The sequence below is a fragment of the Argiope bruennichi genome, chromosome 11, assembly GCF_947563725.1.
Source record: "Argiope bruennichi chromosome 11, qqArgBrue1.1, whole genome shotgun sequence".
Taxonomy (NCBI): Eukaryota; Metazoa; Arthropoda; class Arachnida; order Araneae; family Araneidae; genus Argiope; species Argiope bruennichi.
Genome location: NC_079161.1, coordinates 6,907,255 through 6,929,517, shown reverse-complemented (window position 1 = coordinate 6,929,517; position 22,263 = coordinate 6,907,255). Strand labels below are relative to the sequence as shown.

General features: G+C 34.5%; 1 protein-coding gene across 4 annotated transcripts in view; it reads right to left on the bottom strand.

Moving 5' to 3' along the window:
- The window catches only part of LOC129957516 (SPARC-related modular calcium-binding protein 1-like), a 192,656-nt gene that overhangs the window by 21,732 nt on the left and 148,661 nt on the right, over positions 1–22,263 (bottom strand). For all 4 annotated transcript variants that reach the window (XM_056069850.1, XM_056069851.1, XM_056069852.1 and 1 more), the window contains one exon: positions 21,943–22,185. In XM_056069850.1, coding sequence (XP_055925825.1) covers positions 21,943–22,185 — 243 coding nt within the window. The remainder of the gene's footprint in view (positions 1–21,942; positions 22,186–22,263) is intronic.

Below are 22,263 nucleotides of genomic sequence, written 5' to 3'. Positions count from 1 at the left end.
CTCAGACTTATCGCGTTTCTGAGTTTTCATGCTGGAAAGAATTGAGAGAAAAGAATTAAGAAACGGGGGGGGGGGGCTCCTTTCTTGTATGCACACAATACTGTTAGTTTAAGTTGATGGTAAAAAAAAAAAATGATAGGGAATTTGGTTCTTACTTTTAACTAATTAGATCCAAACTTTCATGCAAGTTTTAGTTATATTAACGTTCCGTTTTTAAAGCAACACTAGGACTATTTTGGGATGGACCTCGTCATTTTGAACCGCGGTCAGATAACGAGGATGACACCTGATCTGACACCTCTCCCTTTGCAAACTTCCACACTATATCAGCGGGAGGACGTTTGGCCCCGACGGATTTAACGTGCAACAGATCCACTTACACCACGGTTCTCCTGTGGAATCCGGTTCCGAAGCCGAAACCTTATTACCAGGCCACCGCGGCCTTTATGCATGTCTGCAATGTTGCGGACTAAATTCATTAGTCTAAGTTATTAAATTTTTCGAGAGATCTCATTTACACAGATGCAATATATAGAAAGACAGATGGTCAGCTTTTTGTTGAATCGGGTTAAAATTTCGTAGAGATATAAATTCTACTGATGCATGAATGTGTTTAATTTTATTCAAATAAACATGGACGAATGAATAGACCGCCAGATTTTATGCAAAATTCAACAAAAATAGACAGTTCGGATGCAGTCTTGTACAAAATTGCACCACTTTTATCTGTTCAGGTTTTAAATTGTTATGTTCACAGAGAGACAGTGGGGCCTGGTGGTAAGGTCTCCGCTTCGGGAACCGATTCCACCAAAGAACCGTCATGTAAGCGGGTTTGGTGTATGCTAAATCCGTCAAGACCAAACGTCCTCCCACTAGTGTGGTGTGAAAAATTGGAGAGGGGAGGATGCCAACGCATGTGTCATCCTCGTCATCTGACCGCGGTTCAAAATGACGAGGTCCGTTTCAAAATAGTCCTAGTGTTGCTTTAAAAACGGAACGTTAATATAACTAAATACAGAAGACAAATATAGATATTCAGACCCAGAGTATCCTGGAATATGAAAGTGCTCTTTGTTTGTTTGATACTTTCTCTTTCTGTATTTCGTATAAGGGAATGTGAAAAAAAGAACTTTTCCGGCTTTGTCACGATCTGAAGGGCTAGAAACCTTATCCCCTCCAATTCCTTCCGATGAACGCAAAAATCCGAGCCTCGAAAAATATCAGACCCCACCGAGTCTGGTCGGGCAACTCACAATATTGAGAAATGAATCCGATTTAATTATGACAAGCGCAATAAACGGCGCAATGCGCAACTTTATCGTCGAAAATTTCTCCGAGATCATTCCCCTTCCCTGCCAGTCGTAAGCCACCATCCTCAAAAACAACACCACTCATTTAAATGGGAATGACCTTTTTTCATAAATTGCATTTCACTCTTACATCAGGAGCGGCGCCAGAAAACTTCCACCCCAAACGATAACTTTGTCTAACCTGGCAGCCTCACCCCCTTCAAAATTCAACAAAAATATTCTATATTAAATCTGCCAGTTGAGGAGGGAGAGGACGCGGCGCCACCAGGTCCACCCCTGCGGTTTATTTGCCGAGTGTGGAAACCTGTTTCCTTATGCGATGGAATAGAATGATACACGCGCAAGGCTTTAATGATCGGTCTTGTTTTGACATATGAGAATTTTATTCGGAGAAGGCCGGATAATCAAATCCGCTTATGACAAACAAGGGAGCTCCATGACTGGGCAATAGCATCAGAGAAATGGCAAAGGGATGTCGACACGTAATTAGCAGGGGGAGATGGGATATTTTATTGAGTCATTCTAAAATTTGAGCAAGAATCACAATTTAGCTCAGTCTTCTGAGAAGGCTAAAGAGTTTGAACTCACAGAAAATGAAAAAGAACATTTTCATTTTCTGGCGCTTGTTTGTCATGGCAGCTTTAGTTTAGTTAAGTTATATTAACGTTCCGTTTGGAAGCAACAGAAGGGCTATTTTGGGACGGGCCTCGTCTTTTTGAACTACGGCCAGATGACGAGGGCGATAACTGAGCTAGCAACCCTCTCTCCAAATTTCCACACCACACCAGCGGAAGGATGTTTGGCTTCGATGGATTTGAGGTGCACCAGACCCGCTTACACGACGACTTTTCTGTGGAATCAGATTCGAACCTGAAAACCCTCCGGTTCCGAAGCCGGGACCTACCACCAGACCACCACGACCCTCACAGTAGCTCAAAGATGATCCCACACCGATGCTGCAAAATTCTGTTCAATTTCGGAAGAAATCTGTCCATCTATGTGAATATGATCATGTCAACTCAGTCTGGTTCTATTAATAGAATTATAAATCAACATAAAATATTGGTCTTAATCCGTTAAAGAAGAGTTGACGATTTATCGACCAGTATATTCGCGAATATGAGAACAAGGAAAATCTTTTGAATGAAATTCGGTAAGCAGTCTCGAGATAAAAATTATAGATCTATGTCAATTTTAAATTTTTAAATATAATCAGTAGAAAAAGAGAGAGAGAGAGACCAACAAAAGAAGCGTAAGAAAGAAGAAGAGTGAGTTATGAACTCCATTTTCTACTCTCCGATACGAAACACTCGACACTGTGCAAGCAAAGGGAGGAAAGATTATTTTTAACTCTGCTGTAAAAAGGCAAGGTCTAGGCTTCTGAATCGGAAGGCTTCAAGTTCGAGACCCGATTCTATCGAAAAATCATCGTGTAAGCGGGTTTGATGCATGCTAAATCCATCGGGATCAAACGCCCTCCCACTGGTATGGTGCGGAATTTTGGAGAAATTGGTGCCATCTCAGGTATCGTCCTTGTCATCTGACCGCGGTTCATAATTAAGAGGTCCTTCCCAAAATAGCCGTAGTGTTGCTTTAAAACAGAACGTTAATATAACTAAACGAAACTAAATTTTAAATTGCATATTTTATTTCTGAAGTATCAGAATTTGAAATGCAAATTCACAAACCACGGTGTCATTTATATGCCACGGATAATGACACGAGAACTAGCGCGTGTAGAATCATTTCACACCCCCCCCCCAATCATTATGGTGGAGAAATGAGAGCCTTGAAGAGAACAGACTGATGTCCAAGCGCTGTCCTATTTATTCATTTATTTATTTGGCAATACTGACATTGTGGGAAAGAGTTCCACATCAGCAGCGATTGTGTCGCTCATTTGAATAGTTTGTGCGATTTACGAAAGTTTTGAAACACCTCATGAGCTCGGATCTCGCAGCTTCACAAATATAAGTGAGGATTAGTTCGTCTCTATGATTTCTAAAGCAGTTCTTACAAAAGAATTTTACCCTTTCACTGTTACTAGCTAATACATTTTATCATTTACATTTTACGCTATAATTAGAGAAAAGAAGCTCATTTATGACTCAAAAAGTATTTTTAAAAATTTTGTTGTTGTGGCTGTTGTTTATAACAAGGGTGGTAACATATTTATCAGTGCCCAATACAAGCAATGACATTTTACTGAATTATTCAATAGAAAAAAAATATGAAATACAAATTATTTCCCAAATAAATGTGCATTTTTGTAAAACTATTTATAATGACTTATTTAAAATATATTCATTACACATGAAATAAGTGGTAGAAAAACCAATTCAAATGTTGTTTCTTTTGGCACTTGCCACGGTCAAGCCCGCTGTGACGAAGACAACCGGAGGGGGAGCGTCTCTTGTCTTTAGAGTAGCGCCAATGAGGACCAAGAGTACGACTTTGCTACTCACGCATCACTCATTCGCTTGCACAACCCCTTTTTACAAGAGGGCACATTCCCACATCTCACAGATAGAACAAACATACCCAAACCGGGACTCGAATCCGGGACGCCCAGATCATGGGCAAGATGCGCTACCCCTATGCCAGGACGCCGGCAAATAAAATGTAAATTACCAAATTTTTTTTAATTATTCTAGTGAAACAACATAAAACATGCACGGGGGGAGTGCCAGATATTGTCCTCGTCATCTGACCGCGGTTCAAAATAACGAGATCAGTCCCAAAATAGCCCTAGCGTTGCTTTAAAAAACTGGACGTTAATATAGCTAAAATAAACTAAAACTAAAACGATTCATTCATTCAGAAACTAAACATTTAGAATTCACAGTGCAGAGAACACTTTAAAATAATAACTGGTAACCATGACATATTGGCAAAGCATTTGCAGGAATTTATTGTTCACTTCATTCAACAATGCGGCGAATGGTGATCGATATCTTCAGTTAGTTTTGAATGGCGTCTGCATGAATGGATGAGTTGTTTTTGCCGTACACGTATCAGCTACAATTAGATTTCGCTCCTCCTCTTCGTACACCAGCTGATGGCTGACAGGTCCATTGACTCACAAATTGCTTCTGACTCGACGCCTCTTTTATTGATGAGTCGCTTAATAGACTCATAAATGAGCTGCGGATGCAGCGGCTCTTTGCCGATAAACGCAAGAAGTCTGCTTTAATGACACTAAAATTGAATCGTGTACACGCAAGTACTGATTGGAAGAAGGTGTATGAACAAGTACTGGTAGAAGTGACGAGGATACTCATTTTGTACAAGTTTTGTAAATACTCCAATTAATCCATGATTTTGCATGTAATTAACTACTGATTAAGAATTATTAATCAATAAATGAATTATTGTTTTTGATATCACCCTTTCAGTAACGTTTTGTGACATGTGTACTGTCTATGAAAAGGGCTACAAAAGATGTGTTCAAACACCCATCTCAGATTATGAAAAAGTGCTTTACAACCATACATTCACAAATATCTTGACACATTTGCAGATGAAATTTCATATATTTAGAGATGAAGGTATCACAAAAACAGTTTTACTTATTGATATTTTTTTTTTATTATAGGTGCTGAACAAAAATTTAATTTTTGTAACATTTATTATCATTAATAACAGAAGTAAAAGTATTTTCATGTGATTGCCAATCTTATTTAATGAGTATTTGTAAAGAATCTAAAAATGTATGTAATTGAAATATTTCAAAAAATATACGCTTGTTCCACTTTTTGGGGACACCTTGTGTGTAATATATATATAATGATAACTAGGATTTAATTTAGATTTAGAGATAATTACCAAGATTTTTATCTTAATTTAGCCCATATTAACTTCACTCTAAAATGTTCTCTTATTTCCTGATCCAATTCTACCTTTTTTATTTCATTAATGAAGCAGAAGTTCTGTAAAATGGCTGACATCGGCCATCCCACACTACGAGTGAAGGGATAAAAATGTGTCGATCTAAACAAATTCTTTTAAAAGATTCCTATAATTTCCTTATCTTATCTATTCCCTATCAGAGTCAAATAGTATAAAATCATGGGGGAAAATATTTTGTTCGCTCTTTTCTCTTCACGCTTCTATCTCTCTTGTGGATTGACGTGCCTCGCATCTTGCTTTTATGTAAATTATGCCTTCCGGGGGATGTAATAAAACAAAGTTTAAAATTTCAAAGTGTTTTCTCTCTTCGGCCAAGGTTCTGTTTCAAAAATATGTGTCTACTAGTTTACGAATATATATATACGAGTATATACTCGCACATACGTATAAAAATGCATTGTGACAACTATCAGTCAGTCAAATAAGCTTAATATTAAATTTTTGGCATTGATTATTTAATGAATTAAAAAATGTTAATGAGATCGCTAATATTGTAAATGTAGGCAAATTATTATTTAAGATCATTTTTTTCCCTTATTGTGTATTAATCCTTTTATTTTACTTGATAAAAATGAAAAGTGTTTCGCAGCATGAAGTTTTCTTTCTTTGAGAAATTGCGTTTCTATGGAAAACACAAATATATTTAAGACATTTTAAAAGTATAGTATTTCGAATTTACTCCAATGAAATTTTGTCCATCTATAGCGATGCTTAAGTCTTATTTTCGTATTCTAATTCATGATAAATAAAAAAAATGCAAAAAATATTTCATTTCTATGTGTGTACGATCGGAGCATTACTATACTCTCAGCCCCAAAAGATTTTTGGTAGCCACGCACTTTTTTGCCAAATCAAATAGAGATATTGCCTCGTTTAAAAGATTCAGACCTTTTTGTGGGACATGCACATATTCCCTTCTAAATTAATCGCGCATGCTCTTTCCATATAGCGGATCTTTGGAATTCTCGGAATGTCTTCCGAGAATTCGTCTTCTTGTTTGCAAATTCTTTTCGAGTCCCCTCTAGTACGCAAGAAGAAGAAGTATGCATTTGACATCTTACGGATCCCAAATCTTTCATTTTCAGATAGATCCCCCCCCACTTATCTATACTTGTTTTGTTACTGGATAATTGGAGAGGAATCCTTATGTGGGGTTACAAAATGAGCGTAAGGACATTAATATAAAGATTTTATCCGAAACAAAATTGGTAAAAAATAGTTAGTTTAGTTATATTAATGATCCGTTTTAAAGTAACACTAGGGCTATTTTTCGGCGGACCTCGTCATTCTAAATCGCGGTCAGATGACGAGGACGACACCTGAGCTGGCACGCCCTCTCCAAACTTCCACAGCACACCGGCAGGAGGACGTATGCCTCCGATGGATTTAACGTGCACCAGACCCATTTACACGGCCCTACTTCGGTGGAATCGGGTCTCGAATCTGCAGCTGTCAGTTCCGAAGCCGAGACATTACCACCAGGCCACTGCGGCCCTGTCATCTTACAAAGAAACTGTAGCAAACCCCAACAGTCCAGTTCCAATTCATTCATACCTGAAACTGAACGAGAGACGTTTTCTTCTCCTTTGTTTAATTCTTATATCTAATTCTTGCTTCATTCGTAAACAACCCAGCTTATTAAGCAAATATTGGCCTTCACATGAGATAAATTGCAATAAAATCTGCATTAAATACGTTACTTTCAGGTTCGATGTCATGTATTTGTTTATATACATAACTATGGACAATTTTAAATTTTGATGTGGGTAATACATTTAATTATATTGTTTGATTTTTTTTTAAAATGCAACAAAATTTATATAAGTTGTAGACCAAAATTTATCGGATATCGTACGAGTTGGTTAGAATTAAAGTGGTATAAATCAAAAACATGGACAACAGATCTGAACTGATGTTGAGCTGAGAATGGCATCGGTGTGAGTCACTGATGGTTTGTTTAAGAGTGGCTGTCATCATTATTTTAAAATGGGTAAGCTTTTTTTACACACGATTAAAAATATTCATTTTACTTGTCTCATTTTTGGAGGAAAAGTTAGAAAAGTTCGGCGATACTGATATTAAAAACATGTTTAACATACGTATCGTCGCAGTATCGTTATGTTTTTAAAACATAAGCAACATTTTAATTTTTTAGGTTATGTTTTTGAAATATTAAAAGCTTCTAATCAGTATAAAAATGAAAATTAGATTTAGGACAGATAACACGTTCGAATTGATGAATAGTGATTCTTCGTTTGAAGACAAAGATCTTGATTGCGCTGCAGATAAAGTCAAGTATGCAGACGTTCAGTCTTGAACAGAAATACTGTCAAATACTCGTCTACATCAGATTCCAAGTATGCACAAGATAATAATGGACCTGTCAACAACAGGACACTGAAAATCATCCACTTTTGGATAGCAGGAGATTTTAGGAGGCCAAATGCTTTTATTTGTGATATTCAACCAAGTGAAATAAAACAAAAAAGACCAAGGAAGCGAGATTAAGTGGAAATTCGTCTCATATTTATTAAGAAGAGGATTGCATAATACTTTTTGAATCCAAGGAAAGGTTTTCTGAGTAGGCATGTGTAAAAAAAAATTCAGAACACTTTCTATGTGTCGAGTGGAAAGGTTGCCACGCTATATCTCTGGAGAGGACAGCAGAGGTGGCAAAGGCTGTCCGCCAAGAAAAATAGGATATTTTAATACTGATCATACCCATTCATTTCCATATTATGAAAGCCATGACGTACGGAAAAATAATCACGACAGAAAATATGTTGGTGATTCTTCAGTGATTACAAGAATGTACAGCTTTTATGAAGAAAAGTGTCATTCTTCTGGTGAAACCCTTGTTAAAAAATACGACTGTAGGCGCTTGTTTAAGACTCCATTCAGGTCACACTTTTATGCACCTAAAAAACACATGCCATAAGTGTGACATTTTAAACTTAAATAGTGTCATCCTGAGTGAAGTAATATGGAAGAGACTCATTTAAAAATGAATCACGATTTGTATTGAATGAAAGAGGAATGAGCCAGAAACGGTTTGAAAAAAGATACAGTAGCAGCAAAAAGGAATCCAAAAACTTAAACATTCTTCTATACAAAATGCTCGACCGTTTCCAATATCTAAATACTATATACAACGCTCACTGACGTGGCACAGAAATCAAGTTTTTTACTAACTGACGCCCGTTATATTCATTTTAATTCTAGCCGTCATCGCTATGACTCGCCTTCGGAAATGGCCTTATTATCTTATTTCGGAAATGACAATGACCTTATAAAAAATAGTGCTTTTTGTTTTATCTTAAGACTAAAAAAAATTACTTTTTTGATGGCATACATTTCATTTTCGTACCATTTTTCATTTAACTTTACAATATTTTAAATTCGATTTCATACACTATTTGAAACAATGGCTTTAAATGCTATGATGGAATTCAGACTCTCCGTCAAAGTATTCAAGCTCCTACTTTTGCCAATCATTCAATCCGTGATAGGATTTTCACTTTCGCTTTTATTTAATACTAGCCGCCTTTGGCGACCAGCCGTTTCGCCAATCTTAATGCTCGTTAAAATTTTAATAATTAACTATTTTATGTCATTCCTACTTTAATAGCTTCTTCATTAAAATATTTTAAAACTTCAAATTTCAATAAACTCAGAATATTATAAAGGCCTTCAGTCATAACGTAATCTGTATTTCTCCAATTTTCTGTTAGCTCCCGTAGAATTTATGCTTTAAATTAAAGTGGAAATGATGAATCTGCAATTAATATAATACTATTTTTTACTGAAACAAAGCATTTTTTGGTAATATGATTACTGAAAACAGAGTCACTGAGCATTTAAACCTTATGGGCACTAAAGAATATCTTTCTTAATTTATGTAATATCTCAAGAATTTGTCAACAAAATTTTTTCAGATTCAGTAGGTATATGAGCTTGAGTAGCTTCAGCAGGTATATTAATTAACAATGTTTAGTTTTAAATGCATCAAACACTAAGAAAATAAACAGAATCGTTTAAAATAATCGGTCGAAAACAGGTTAAAAAAATTACTTAAAAATCGATGAACTTAAACTAACATAAATACAATTTAATTACAAAAGCATACAACTAACCTAAAAATAATTTAAATCGAATCCGCCTCCGTTGAAATGTAAACAATCAGAATACAATGCGCATCGTGACTTTTCAACGCTAGTTACGGTAACGCAAATGCGTGAATTTTTCTACGCCAGTTGGGGTAACGCTATGTAGATTAGACATTTTTAATTTCCTTTAATCTGTTTTATTTTAATTCAAAAGGACTTCAGAATGAATCTGAAAAATCGATTCATTAACAATGTTTAATTTTAAATGCATAAAACATTAAGAAAATAAACAGAATCGTTTGAAATAATCGGCCGAAAAATGTTAGCCCTAGCCTCATTGCTGTTGGAAAAAAAAAACCTGAAGCCTTACTCATTTGGCGGTGGGGAAAATGAAAGGATTTTTTTGGTGGGAAAGTTAGTTTTTAATTAATAATTAAAATTCGAATTAAAATTTCAAAAAAAGGGACCCCAGGTGCACATTCCCGACTTCCAAGGTATACACGTACCAAAGGTATAACACGTAGCTGTAGGTCAAATGGTCTTTTCTGTAGAGCACCAACACACACACACACACACACACACACACACACACACACACACACACACACACACACACACACACACATTGAGCTTTATATACAAGTATATATTACACTTTGCTATTTGCATAAACTGTTTTAATCGAATTTATGTGTTTTAGTCGTATCAAATTATAAAGTGAAATGGGTTCTTTTTTAAAGAAATGCATCCATATTAATAATTTAACAGCCTAAAGAGTCAATAATCTAGGCGAAAAAAACTAGTCGCCAAAGGCGTCTAGTTAACTGTAAATGACGGCTAATATGAAAGGAATTTTTATTATTATAATTTCGGTATTCGTGATTCGAAGAAGAAAATGGGTAACTTTTATGAGTGGGATGAAAAAGTAGCATCTAAAGGATCTCAAGATTTTGCTTCATGTATAATCAAACATTTGAGCTTAACAATTTGCCCAAAGAAAAATAACTATCTACAGTGACTCATATATTGGGCGAAATTGTTTTATAAACAAAACCCTCGCTTCAATGCGATTTCTTCAAAGTGGGGAAAAAAACCGACACTTAAGTCATTGCCCAGACGTTCTTTTCTGCTCAACGATACAAACTCTGGGTGAGTGAAAGCAACCGCAAAAGACAAAAGAGCGTGTTTACCTGAACCCTAATATAATATCATGAAGACATGCCGTCACACCTAGAAGTTGACTTCTGTCCAATGAAGCGTGAAGAATTTAATTCAATCTGTAATTTATTGAGGAATATTAGCAAGTGGAGAAAGAACTCAAGGAATGTGGAAGCAAACTGGCTTAAAAAGTAGTCGATAGCCTCTAAAGAAACAATCCTTACAGTATCAAGTACAAAGGGGTAATGTATAGATTTTTAAAACCGTAGATCTTACTCCTACAGGCAGAAAAAGAAGATAGGAAACATTAAAACTAATGTCGGGGGGGGGGAAAAAAAGTAGACACGGTGGATCTTCTACCATCCGTACCAAAGATGGCTTCTTTTTTATTTAATTTGAAAACTACCAACATGAAAGACAATTTGGGCACACTACCATAGCATGAGAATGAGGGGCAATCTGAAGAAGTCCAGTGAAAATATCAAGTTTCAACGTTGTTTTCATCCTATGTGTTAGATGTATGAGTCACGCACACATTTAAAATGTAAAGTGATTCCGAGACTTTCTTTGTAATTGTAATCTACACGCAGGTCACTAATTATAAACACCCTGTACTTCAGGAGCAGGCATCAAGGCGATCGATCGGGGACCACTAAAACATTTTGAGGTGACCGCCTTTACTAAGACATAAGACGCGCTTCCTAAAAGAAACTAAATTGTTACATTCATGTATTACTCATTAGGCGATGTTGATGTGGAAGAAATAACTAAAAATTTAAATTATATATTATCTTTATCTCTTAAAGAGAATGAAGTTTTTCTCCTTCAAAATGACAATTTAAAAAGCACGTAGTTCAGAACCTAAGAATAAGTTTTGGAATCTAATGGACGAAGTAATTTTAAAAACCGTTGCACATCATTTAACATCGTTGTTTGGCTCTACCTACCTGTGCGAATCTGCACTTTCAATTATGAAGACAACCTCTCGTTCTCGTCTCACAGACGAACATTCAGAATCCAGGGCAAGATTAGCAGTTAATGATTACATACCGAGATATTCAAGATTGGCGGACAGTATGCAGACTAAGTCTTCTACTAACTATAACTACGAGAACTCATTTTAGATGAAAACGATTCATTTTTAACGTATTTTTAATTGTTTGATATTAAATGCTTCATTTGATATAATACGTGTGGCTATTATTAAAATGTTTGTAGTTATGTAGGTAAGTACGTAGTCCGTATATATTATTAAGTTGTAATAAATATTGTAGACTTTTTTTAGTTCACCACATCTATGCCAATATGTGAACTGCAACACCTTGAAACTAACTTCTACTAACTATAACTACTAGAACTAATTTTAGATGAATGAAAGTGATTTATTTTTTAATGTATTTTGAATTTTTTGATTTTAAATGCATCCTTTGATATCATTATATTTGAGGGTATTACTATTATGTTTGTAGTCATATAGTTAAATACATATTCCGCATTTATTACTAAGTTGTAATAAATATTGAAACCATTTTTTTTTAGCTCACCACACCTTCGCCACTCGGTTGACCGCAACGCCTTGAGAAAATGAGAAATAGCCTTTACCTGGGAAAATCTGCCCACCCCTGCTGTACTTCGTCAACAAAAAAAGTTAAACGCATACAATCGAAAGACTATAATACAATTTTAAATGTTTTCCTTTCCTCTTTAACTGCTAACCGTGTTTTCTCTCACCGACCGATGAACCAACCACGCGAGGGGAAAAGAAACGATCTGATCAATTACACGAAGACAGTTACAAATTCCAATCTAGATATAATTAAAATAAAAAGCTCACAGAAGAATGTGAATAGAATTACGACCGGGAAGGGTGTGGAGAAGGGGGGGGGGCAGCAGTCTCGTCACTCCGGCGACGAAAAGCGTGTTTGACGGAGTGAGAGATTGAAAAAAATGGGAAAAGTCACGGTGAGCAAAATAAAAAGATAAGTCGCATCAAATCAAAACATATCGCGGCGTGTTGGTGATTCCAGGCACGGCTGCTCGTGTTAGACTGCTCGTGTTAGCTGTGTGTGTTTTATTCGTTTTTTAATGCTCTGGCGTAAGGAGTTGCCTGTTTAGCATTGGAAAGACCGTGAACTTGCTTTTGAGGAAAGGGCAAGAATGCTTCGTAGCACGATTTAGTGTCGGGGGGTGAGGCGTATTTTCTCCCCAACTTTCGTGTACATTGGTGCTATATGACGTTTTATGTGTTCATCTTCGCAGCAGAAAGACGGAAATACGGACAGTTAAGAAAATAATTTGAAAATATCTCATTTGACCGATTAGGCCGCCCATTTGGAATAGTTTTAAAAATTGACTAGTCGTTATAAAACACTTCATTCATATAACATGTTGCAGATCATACATGCATCAATAGACAGAGAGTCCACTCTTAGACGGAGTTGTTCCAAAATTTGAAAGTTTGTTGATAATGTACTAAATTTCATCCATTTATAGTTCGTTGTATTTTTGAACTAGCATGTTTATGGAGACAAAGAGATAGCCTTTCTTTATATGGAATTTTGTGTAATATTTGATACAAATCTTCAATTTAATGTTAAAACTACATTTAAAATTTTATTTGCCAAGATCATTCACTGTTTGAGTTTTCGAATTATGTCTCCTGTTCATTCAAAGATAGATAGTGAGTACATAATTACAGATAGTGAATACATCATTTCAAAAGTATTATTCGAACACAGCAAGAACTAAACCGCAAAAGTTAGTCAAATCCCCGTAGGCAATAATCTTTTCTCTTTCTATATTTCATATATCGTGCCATTTAATTTCAATTCCCAACCCCACCCCATATCTTAATTAGTTTTCTCCATATTCTATTTAAAATCAAAATTTAGCAATTTTCTTAATGTTAGAAGAAGACGTGATGAATTGTTTGGGTGGAGCACTTGGACTCTGCGGTCCTACATCTCCGAGACCTGCTATTTTATTTAGACCTAGTTTAAAATATTGCTTTAAGCCTGGATATTGTAGGTGCTTTTGTTTCCCTTCATGTTAGAAAAATTAAAGAAAATTTCATCATATGCAATGCATTTGATGGCAATGCAATATATATTAAAAAAGACGGATCAAACAAACGTTGAATGTTACAAAAAAATTATGTGCAATATACAGTCTGTCAAAACATACTAGAAGTTCACAGAATACTACAAAAAAGCTTCATAAATGGGTCAGATTTGATCGCAGAAGGTAGAAACGCTTATTTATTTAATTAAAAGTTGAAGTGTCAAAAGTATTTCTATGACTATGATTTCTTAGGACCAAAAGACTGTGTAAAATTTAAACTTTTTCTAATAAATTAATAATTTTTTAATAAGTACATTTATGGACTGAAATAAAATAATATATTTTTATTTACATCATTTAAATATTTTGAAAGTAAAACTAAAAACTGAACTTTACGATGAATTATAGATATTTTTGTTGACTAATTCTTTAAGATATTATATAAAATATGAAAATTATTCTGCAGTGCATATACAACTTCAATGCTGCACGCTTCTGCTTTCAATTTGCATATTAAAAAAAAGATATAGTTGATTTCAGTAAAAAATGTTTTTATATTAATTGCTGTATTAATTTAACCTTTCCACTTTAATTTAAAGTAGAAATTTTATGGGCGCTGACAGAAAATTAGAGAGAGAGATAGAGATAATTAGTGCAATGAACAGAACTGTTTAAGGTCTACATTATAGTATGACTGCTTTATATAACTATCAAAATCTGAAGCTTAAAAATATTTTGCAGTAAAATTTATTAAGAGAACAAGTTACATAAAATATTTAATTGGAAATTTTAGCCAACATTAATACTGGCGAACCGGCTGGTCACCAAAGACGGCTAGTAAGGAAATAAGGCTGAAATGAATATCATTAAATAGGGTGTCAATAAAAATTTACTAAAGCTCTGCTTCATGATTGTCATTACATTTCCTACTTGCTATGAGCATTTCTGTTAGAAATCAAATTTCTTACATTTTTGTTTTAAACCGCTGATTTTTAATAAAGCAACATATTTGCTTCTTTCAAATGTTCGAATTTAACTGTAGTTGCAATTTCCTAAGAAACATTTTCAAATGTTGATTACTTAATGGTCTGAGAAAGAGAATGAAATTTTCATATTCATGTACTGTTACAGTACAAAATAGACTTATACAGTACAATTTACAGGTGGATACTTATACAATACAAGATATTTTAATTATATAATAACAGGAACTTTACTCGGTTATATTTTATAAAATGCAGAAAAAAATTACACAGTGAATTCAATAAACATTTCAATAAATAATGAGACATAAAATTGAAGCCGAAAATTTTATTTGTGTGAAGGATCATGACAGGGCTATTGGAAATTTTGACTATTGCGGAAAAAAGTCTTTATTCTATAAAATCATGAGGAAACAAGTTCTTTTTGGAGTCGCCGGGATGGTAATAGAAGAGCCATGATGACAGAACAAGCCTAGAGCCGTCAAGATGAAAGACTTAGATGAAGAATCAGGTACCGCCGAGGTGACAGAGCGTTTAGGAAAGTCTTGCAAGACCGAGATGACAAAGCGAGATTCTAAATCTGGAACCACCAATTGACAGAATGAGATAGTACGTTTTCAAACTGTGCGAGGTGGAAACTGTGGAACCATCGAAATAGCAGAATGAGTTGATAAGTCTTGAGCCGCTGAGGTGAGGAAACAAGGTAGAAATCATGAGTCACCGAGAAGACATAAGCGAAATGGTAAGCTTGCAGCAATCGCTAGGAAATAAAGCGAAAGAGTGTCTGTAGCCATATAGATGACACTAATGTGATGGCAGTCTTGATTAGCCGTCTTCTCAGAAATTTGCTGACGTCCGAAGTCATAATCAGTGTTAACCTCAGTGAGGTATTAGTCATAGTCGGGAAAGTTTTCAAATCAAGTAATAACAGCTGCAATTTACTGTAATCTTGCCATGCATATTAAATACACATAGCACATATCCATTATATAAAAGCCACAGTTTTAATAATAAATAAGAGTCCGCAGGTGAAATATAAAAAACAAACACAAAAAAAAATAATATATACAATATGTACAATATATACAATGATTAATCGTGTCCATTAGGACAAGGAGATTCTTAGCAGGTTGTTGAACTTGTGCTTTTAAATCCATTAGTCCTTTCATTTCAGCCTTTGTCAGGTAGTACATAAATTCAGAAATTTTTGAAGAAACTAAGTGTTCGTATATGTCTCGAAAAAGTTGTTCCAAAATGATTTACATGGCTTTTTTAGAATATTGGTAGAACAGGGCAGAGAATCATTTAAGTGATCCATCTCAGCTACTGAAGGACTTGTGATGATGTAAAATGTTCTCCCAGTTCTTGAAAATTTAGCTCATACGTAATTCAGTAACTTTTGCTATTTTTTTTAAGTTGTTTAAAATTGTCATAATTATTTCAACATCATTATTGTCAGATTGCAATTATGCATAAAAACACCTGTAAAAGTAAATGTTCACTATTGTTCGACAATAACATTACTACTTTAGTTTCAAATAACATGGTGAATTGGTAACCATATTTCTTGACTTCAACCAAGACGCAACTTTGTTCACCTTCCGTTTCAAATAATGGTTATGTGATGCCACTAATGTAAGATTGTCTTGCTTTGGACACGAACAAGTGTTAAGTTCAGACATTTTTTGTTCATTTGAAATACCAGAAAAGGGATTGTTATTTGCGATAATTGATTCTTTGAACGGGTTTTTATTTGTTAGTTCAAAAGGATTTCTTGCCAAAAATGGATTTGTAGCAAAATCGTTTTCCGAAGGATTGTCAAGAACACTGAAGACATTTTTGGAGTTTTCAAATATTTCTATCAATTCGGGTTCGTCCATTTCAAACCAGGATGGATCTATTTCTGGAGGTTCATCAACTTCCTGGTATAAAAGAGCTGTTTTCTCATTCGAATAAATATCAGTTTTGAAAGGATTTGTTTCTTTTTTCATATCCACAAAATCATCAAAATTGTCCAAGAATGGATTAGTTGCTTTTAATTCAATTGGGGAAGCAACAAAATTGTCCAAGAATGGATTAATTGCTTTTAATTCAATTGGGGAAGCAACAAAATTGTCCAAGAACGGATTATTACCAGGTCGAATACATTTAGTCTTTATATCTTCAAAATCCGACTGTGCAGAATCAACATCAAACACATATACTCCGATTTCGCCAGAGCCATAAATATCAGTCAAAGTTGAAGCATGTTTGGTTGCTTCATTCTGTTGATAATCTGTCTGCACAGAAACATCAGTCTTTTTCCTGCTTTTTATGCTAGAATTGCCCATGATGACGAGGTACGCTGCGTATTGAAGTGAAGGCAATTGAAAAATTCTAGGCAGATTATTTAAAACAGAACTTGGCACAAAATGGATAAAAGCACAAGGACTAATAGCAATCTCGGCGGTTTCAGTAACTTAAATTCACTTGATGAAATCGCAAACAAATTCGAGCTCACCACACTTAAATGCGAACAAGTAAATAATATTATATTGTTAGATTCTATTGTTGTTATTAATTCCATTGATACATCATCAATAATAATTTCAAGTATTGTTAACAACAAATATTGAATTTTAACAATTACTGTTTAAACATAGGTATGCACTGTTGAGTCATAACAATAAAATATTCTAGATTTTAATTCTTGTCTGAAGGATGGCTGTAGAGAAAATTTTACATCGCCGATAAACCAAAAAAGTATATCGAAGCGTTTTAATGATATTCACAGTTTTTAAATTAATAGAAAATAGTAATTTTAAAATTTCGATTAAAAAATAATACTATTTAATTTTATATTGAAATCTTTAATATATTAGGTTTTAGAAAATTGATAACAAAAACGTTTAAATAAATATCAAGTGTTTATATTCAATATAAAATATTTAATTTAATTATATCATATTTTTTTCTTACGGCACCGAATTTTTCTGAATTCAGTAACAAACAGATATAATTTGAAGAATATTCACCTGTGTTATATAAATAGATAGTTAACTCTTTAATCTGAGCTTTATTTTGCTGCATTCAATCAAAGAATTTATCAAAGAAAGGGCAAATCAGTTATTAAAGAATAGAATAACATGTATTTGAGAAAATTGACTTTATATTTAATGTCTTTATAAATTAATAATCACTAGAACGAAACATATCAATGAAAATTAACTTAAAGCTTATCAAAAATCTAATAATAATTTTTATAACCAATTTTGAAGCTATTTTCGGAAATAAGAATAATGTGCAAAATATTTTTGTTGTTGTAACCGACGGTAAGTAGTATTGAATTTAAATTATAAAATTATGTTTTTAAGGGGGTAATCGATATTGTTCTTGACATACTGTAACGTTTTCTCTTTTTCCTCACATGCCAATTCTCATTCCTGCCAGATGCAACGTTACCCGTTTCCTCGAAAATATTTAAATGCTTATAAAAAAACTAGATAGGTATACTTATTTCCATTCATCTTAACTCAAATAAAAATCTTTGTGACTATGTATGCATGTACATATTCACACACGTTCCGCATCTACTTCTAAGGAACTAGTCCGAATTCTTCCAAATTTTCAAAAGGCGAACATTAATTAACTGTTCAATTAATTAGAAATTAACAAAAATTTTGGCATTTTTCGCCCTTTGTACTTCTCTAGCAGAAATTTTTAAAATACTTCTTTTATTTTAAAGTGTCTTTTTTAATGTTTTCATTGGTCTTAAGGTAGTGATTTAGCAATACTTAAAACTAAGTCAATAGCTTAAACGAAGACAACCTTCCTTATATTTAAGTGCTTGTATTAATATCAAAGTGTATATTTCCCTCATTCCACTTGCAGGTAATCGAAATACTCGAAGAAAACAATTTTTTCTCCTCACCAATGATAACAACTTAGCCGAAAGACTGTCAGCAAAAATGCGAACATCTTATTCATTTGTCAGCTTATTGATTATTCTGCTAAATGTAACGCAAATTATAAGCTGAATGAACGACATTTAAATCTAAAAATCCGTGGACTTAACATAGTCGGCATTCAGTCCATTCAGTTGTCAGTCGACCGATAAAATTTTTTTGGCAAATTGCGGTATCTCATTCACCTGTCACCTTAACGGTTATAATGCAAAACATGGTACAAATTATAAACTGAATGAAGGATATTTAAATCAGATGTCTAAAAATCTGCGGACTCCCATCACATTTAGTTCATAGTTGGCCGTCCAGAAATTGTCGGATATACTGCCAAAAGTAATGTAGATTATGAGCTTGATGAACGATTTTTTTAATCAAAAGCCTTAAAATCTGCGAATTTAACATCTTCGACATCCATTGAATTGCTTTCATAGTCAGCCGATCAAAAATCGTCCGCAAAATGCGGCACCTTATTGACCTGCCACCCAAACGATTATTTTGCCAAAAATAATCAAACTGCTTTAAACGTTACTTGAATATTTCGTTTACAACATATTCACTTTAAGGTAGTTTTTAAATTATTATAATCGAGAATGTACAGCTCTTTACAGCAATACTGAAGTGGTGAAGATTTTTGTCGACGAAATTCTCAATCTCTCGCCGACGGGGAGTGAAGCGGGTGCCGACAGGGGGGCAATTGCCTTCCTGCTAACGCCTGCTAATTCTGTGCCAGTCTAACTTGTCGACTTGCTTTGTTGATGTAGGGCTTCTTGGAGGTACTCTTCCCTGATATTTATATTTTTTAAAAACATTTCTGACAATTTCAGGGTTTACAAATTTTGCGAACTTACTTTTACATTGCAGAGTCAGTTTTACTGCTCTATTTTTTTAATTAAAGTGAATTTGTTTCACAATCCACCTCTCTTCACGTTCATTAAATGTTCCCGATCCCTCTGATCTTTGCTTGTTTCGAACACTTTGTTTTCTTGAATCTGTGAATAATGTTAAAAGCAGAAGACTTACTCAATTTCAAGATATGTCCTATACAGTGAACTGATTTTCCATTTTTCCAATTATTTATTATAAAATTTCACAAATCAACCAATGTATCTTTGTTTCTCGCCATTTTTTCTATAACTAATCTCATCTATTGAAAATTTTATGTTTAAAATTGTAGTCTAAAAAAGTGATAGTAAATTCAATTCTATTCTATTGATGCACTATATATTTGTTGAATTTCTGATATCAAAAATGTCCCAATACTTTTTTTGACATCTATTTGCCTTTGAGTCATATTTGAAAAGCTAGATCAAATTATAATTCTAAAATACCAATAAAATTTTCCTTACAAACTGTTCACCAAATGTTAAAATATTTCTTGATTCATTTTGTTTTTATTTTAATTTGATAAATAGTTTTATAAATATCTTTACAGTTACTCAAGACAAGTATCCCAATACTTTTTTTTGAGTGACTGTATTTCTTCCGCTCTAATTCACTTATTGAGGCTTGCTCATTTTCTTATCAAGCTAAGGGAAGTTTATGCCCACAATGAAAAGAGCCAATGCAAAAACATGAATTAAAGGTAAAGACGGCAAACTGATTTTTAAATCACACTCTATTAGAGAGGCATGATTATCAAGTGACACATAAGATATTCAAATCATATTAGCAGTCAGCTCACTTCACTGGCAAGCGGTCTACCAGCGACTGGTGCATATATAACCCTTTTTCGAAAAAACGGTGAAAGAAAAAATTAACTAATGCTGAAATTTATTCAATTTAACCTATATGTTTGTAAAATGTGGATCCAAGAGATTCCAAAAATTAGAACAATACAGAATTATTCCCGAATATCAGCACCTTTTCAGAAACATCAATTTCTGGAAAACAAAAAGAATTAACATTCTTTTTGAAAGAAGTGGGTGGGGGGAGCCATGGGCACGAGTTCTAGCCCTTTATGCTCTCACGAAGGGACCTTTGCGAATAAGAACTGATGTGCACTTCTTTGAGTTTAACCATATTTCTTAATATTTTAAAATAACGAAAAGTTGATCACCAGCGACTAAAATTCCTTTAAAAGATATTTGCGGCACATTGAACCTTGCATAGGTTTGAGTTTGGTTATATTAACAACCCGTTTTAAAGCAACACTAAAGCTATTTTAGGACGGACCTCGTCATTGTGAACCACGTTCAAATGACGAGGTCGGCACCTGAGTTGGCACCCTCCTCCCCAAACTTCCACACCATACCAGCAGGAGGATGTTTGATCTCGATCGATTTAGCGTGCACCAGACCCGCTTACACGATGGTCTTCCTTGAAATCTGGTCCCGAACCTGAAACCCTTCAATTCCAAAGCCGAAACCTTACACCAGGTTACCGCGGCACTCCTTTCAGACATTATTTTTATGTGACACGAAGCCATTATGTTACAGAGATAAACTGGAAAAAACACACACAACCCCATTTGGATCAGCAGTTATTTATGTTATGTTAGTATTTTAATGTTTGAATTTAAATGGTCAGTAAAATGATTTTTTTTCAAAAATGTAAGGAAATCTAATTTAACACAAACGCATATACATAACGCGGATGCAGACCTTTCTGAAGAAGATTGTAATCGTTCCCAAAAGTATTTTGTATTAAATATTATGAATTTACCTTTCGAAAAGCTTCTGTCGAAATGCCTGGAATCGCTTTTAAAAGCCGATGGAGAAGATATGCGATAAGATTAATGTTTTTGCAGGTCTATTATTATTTTGGAGCGAGTCGTTGTACTAATGCACCTACCAACATCCAATCGCTGAAAGCTGCAAGAGTTCGGAGTTTTGAAGAAGCTAATGAAAGTGGAAAAGCTATGTACTATTATGTATGAATGTATCTATTTCGCTGAAATTGCTTCTTAAATAGTCATTTCGAATAGGGAAATTCACTTTACAAATTCTAGTAATATGAATGTGTTGATGATCAAAGGAAGCGCTGGAAAAATGATTTCTAATTCGAATTCTTAATGTTCTATCGTTTATTCATTCATTTAGCTTTACGAATGAATTCATTTTAGCTTTACGAATTTTTCAGACATGAATAGCTCATTTAACAGATCGGTGAACCCTTGGATTTTACTCAGCTTGAGACTTCTGGTGAGTAATAAAATAATTCCTTAATCACTTCAGATTTTACTGCAAAGTCTCTTTTTACACCATTTTAAAAATTAAAAAGAAATCTTCTCATTGATATCAAATTCCTTTGACTGTAATTAATTTTTAAGTACGTATTGCAATATTTTTCATTCCTCTATTTGCCTCAAGCCATTTGAGATTCTGTGCACGATATAATTACTACAAAAACAGTAAAATTTTAAAAAACGAATGCGAAAACCGACATATCAAGTCTAAATATTATCATTTTTCTTCAGATAAAATGCTCGATTAAAAAATATTTTTTTAAAACCACTTAAATGAAGCGGACTTACCTTTGAAGTTCTTGGCACCTCTTCTGGCCTGTTCGCAGTCGGGCTTGTATCCCTGTGTGGTGGTGCCCTTGATGGGGCGCCCCGTTCTGGGGTGAACGCACCAGCAGAACTGGGGTGAACGGTGACACTGCGCCCTAGCGTAGTTCCCTTCCGGCGTGCATTCGGGGATGTAGATACCCGCCGCGGGGTCCTGCCGGTGGTTCTCCATCGCCTTGCGGCGGGTCGTCTTGCAGTCATCCAGCTCTGGAAGAGGAGAAAAGGTTTTCAACGCATTTTTACAAGCATTCATTTGATTTAACATGTCTCCGTGTTTGTAAACTC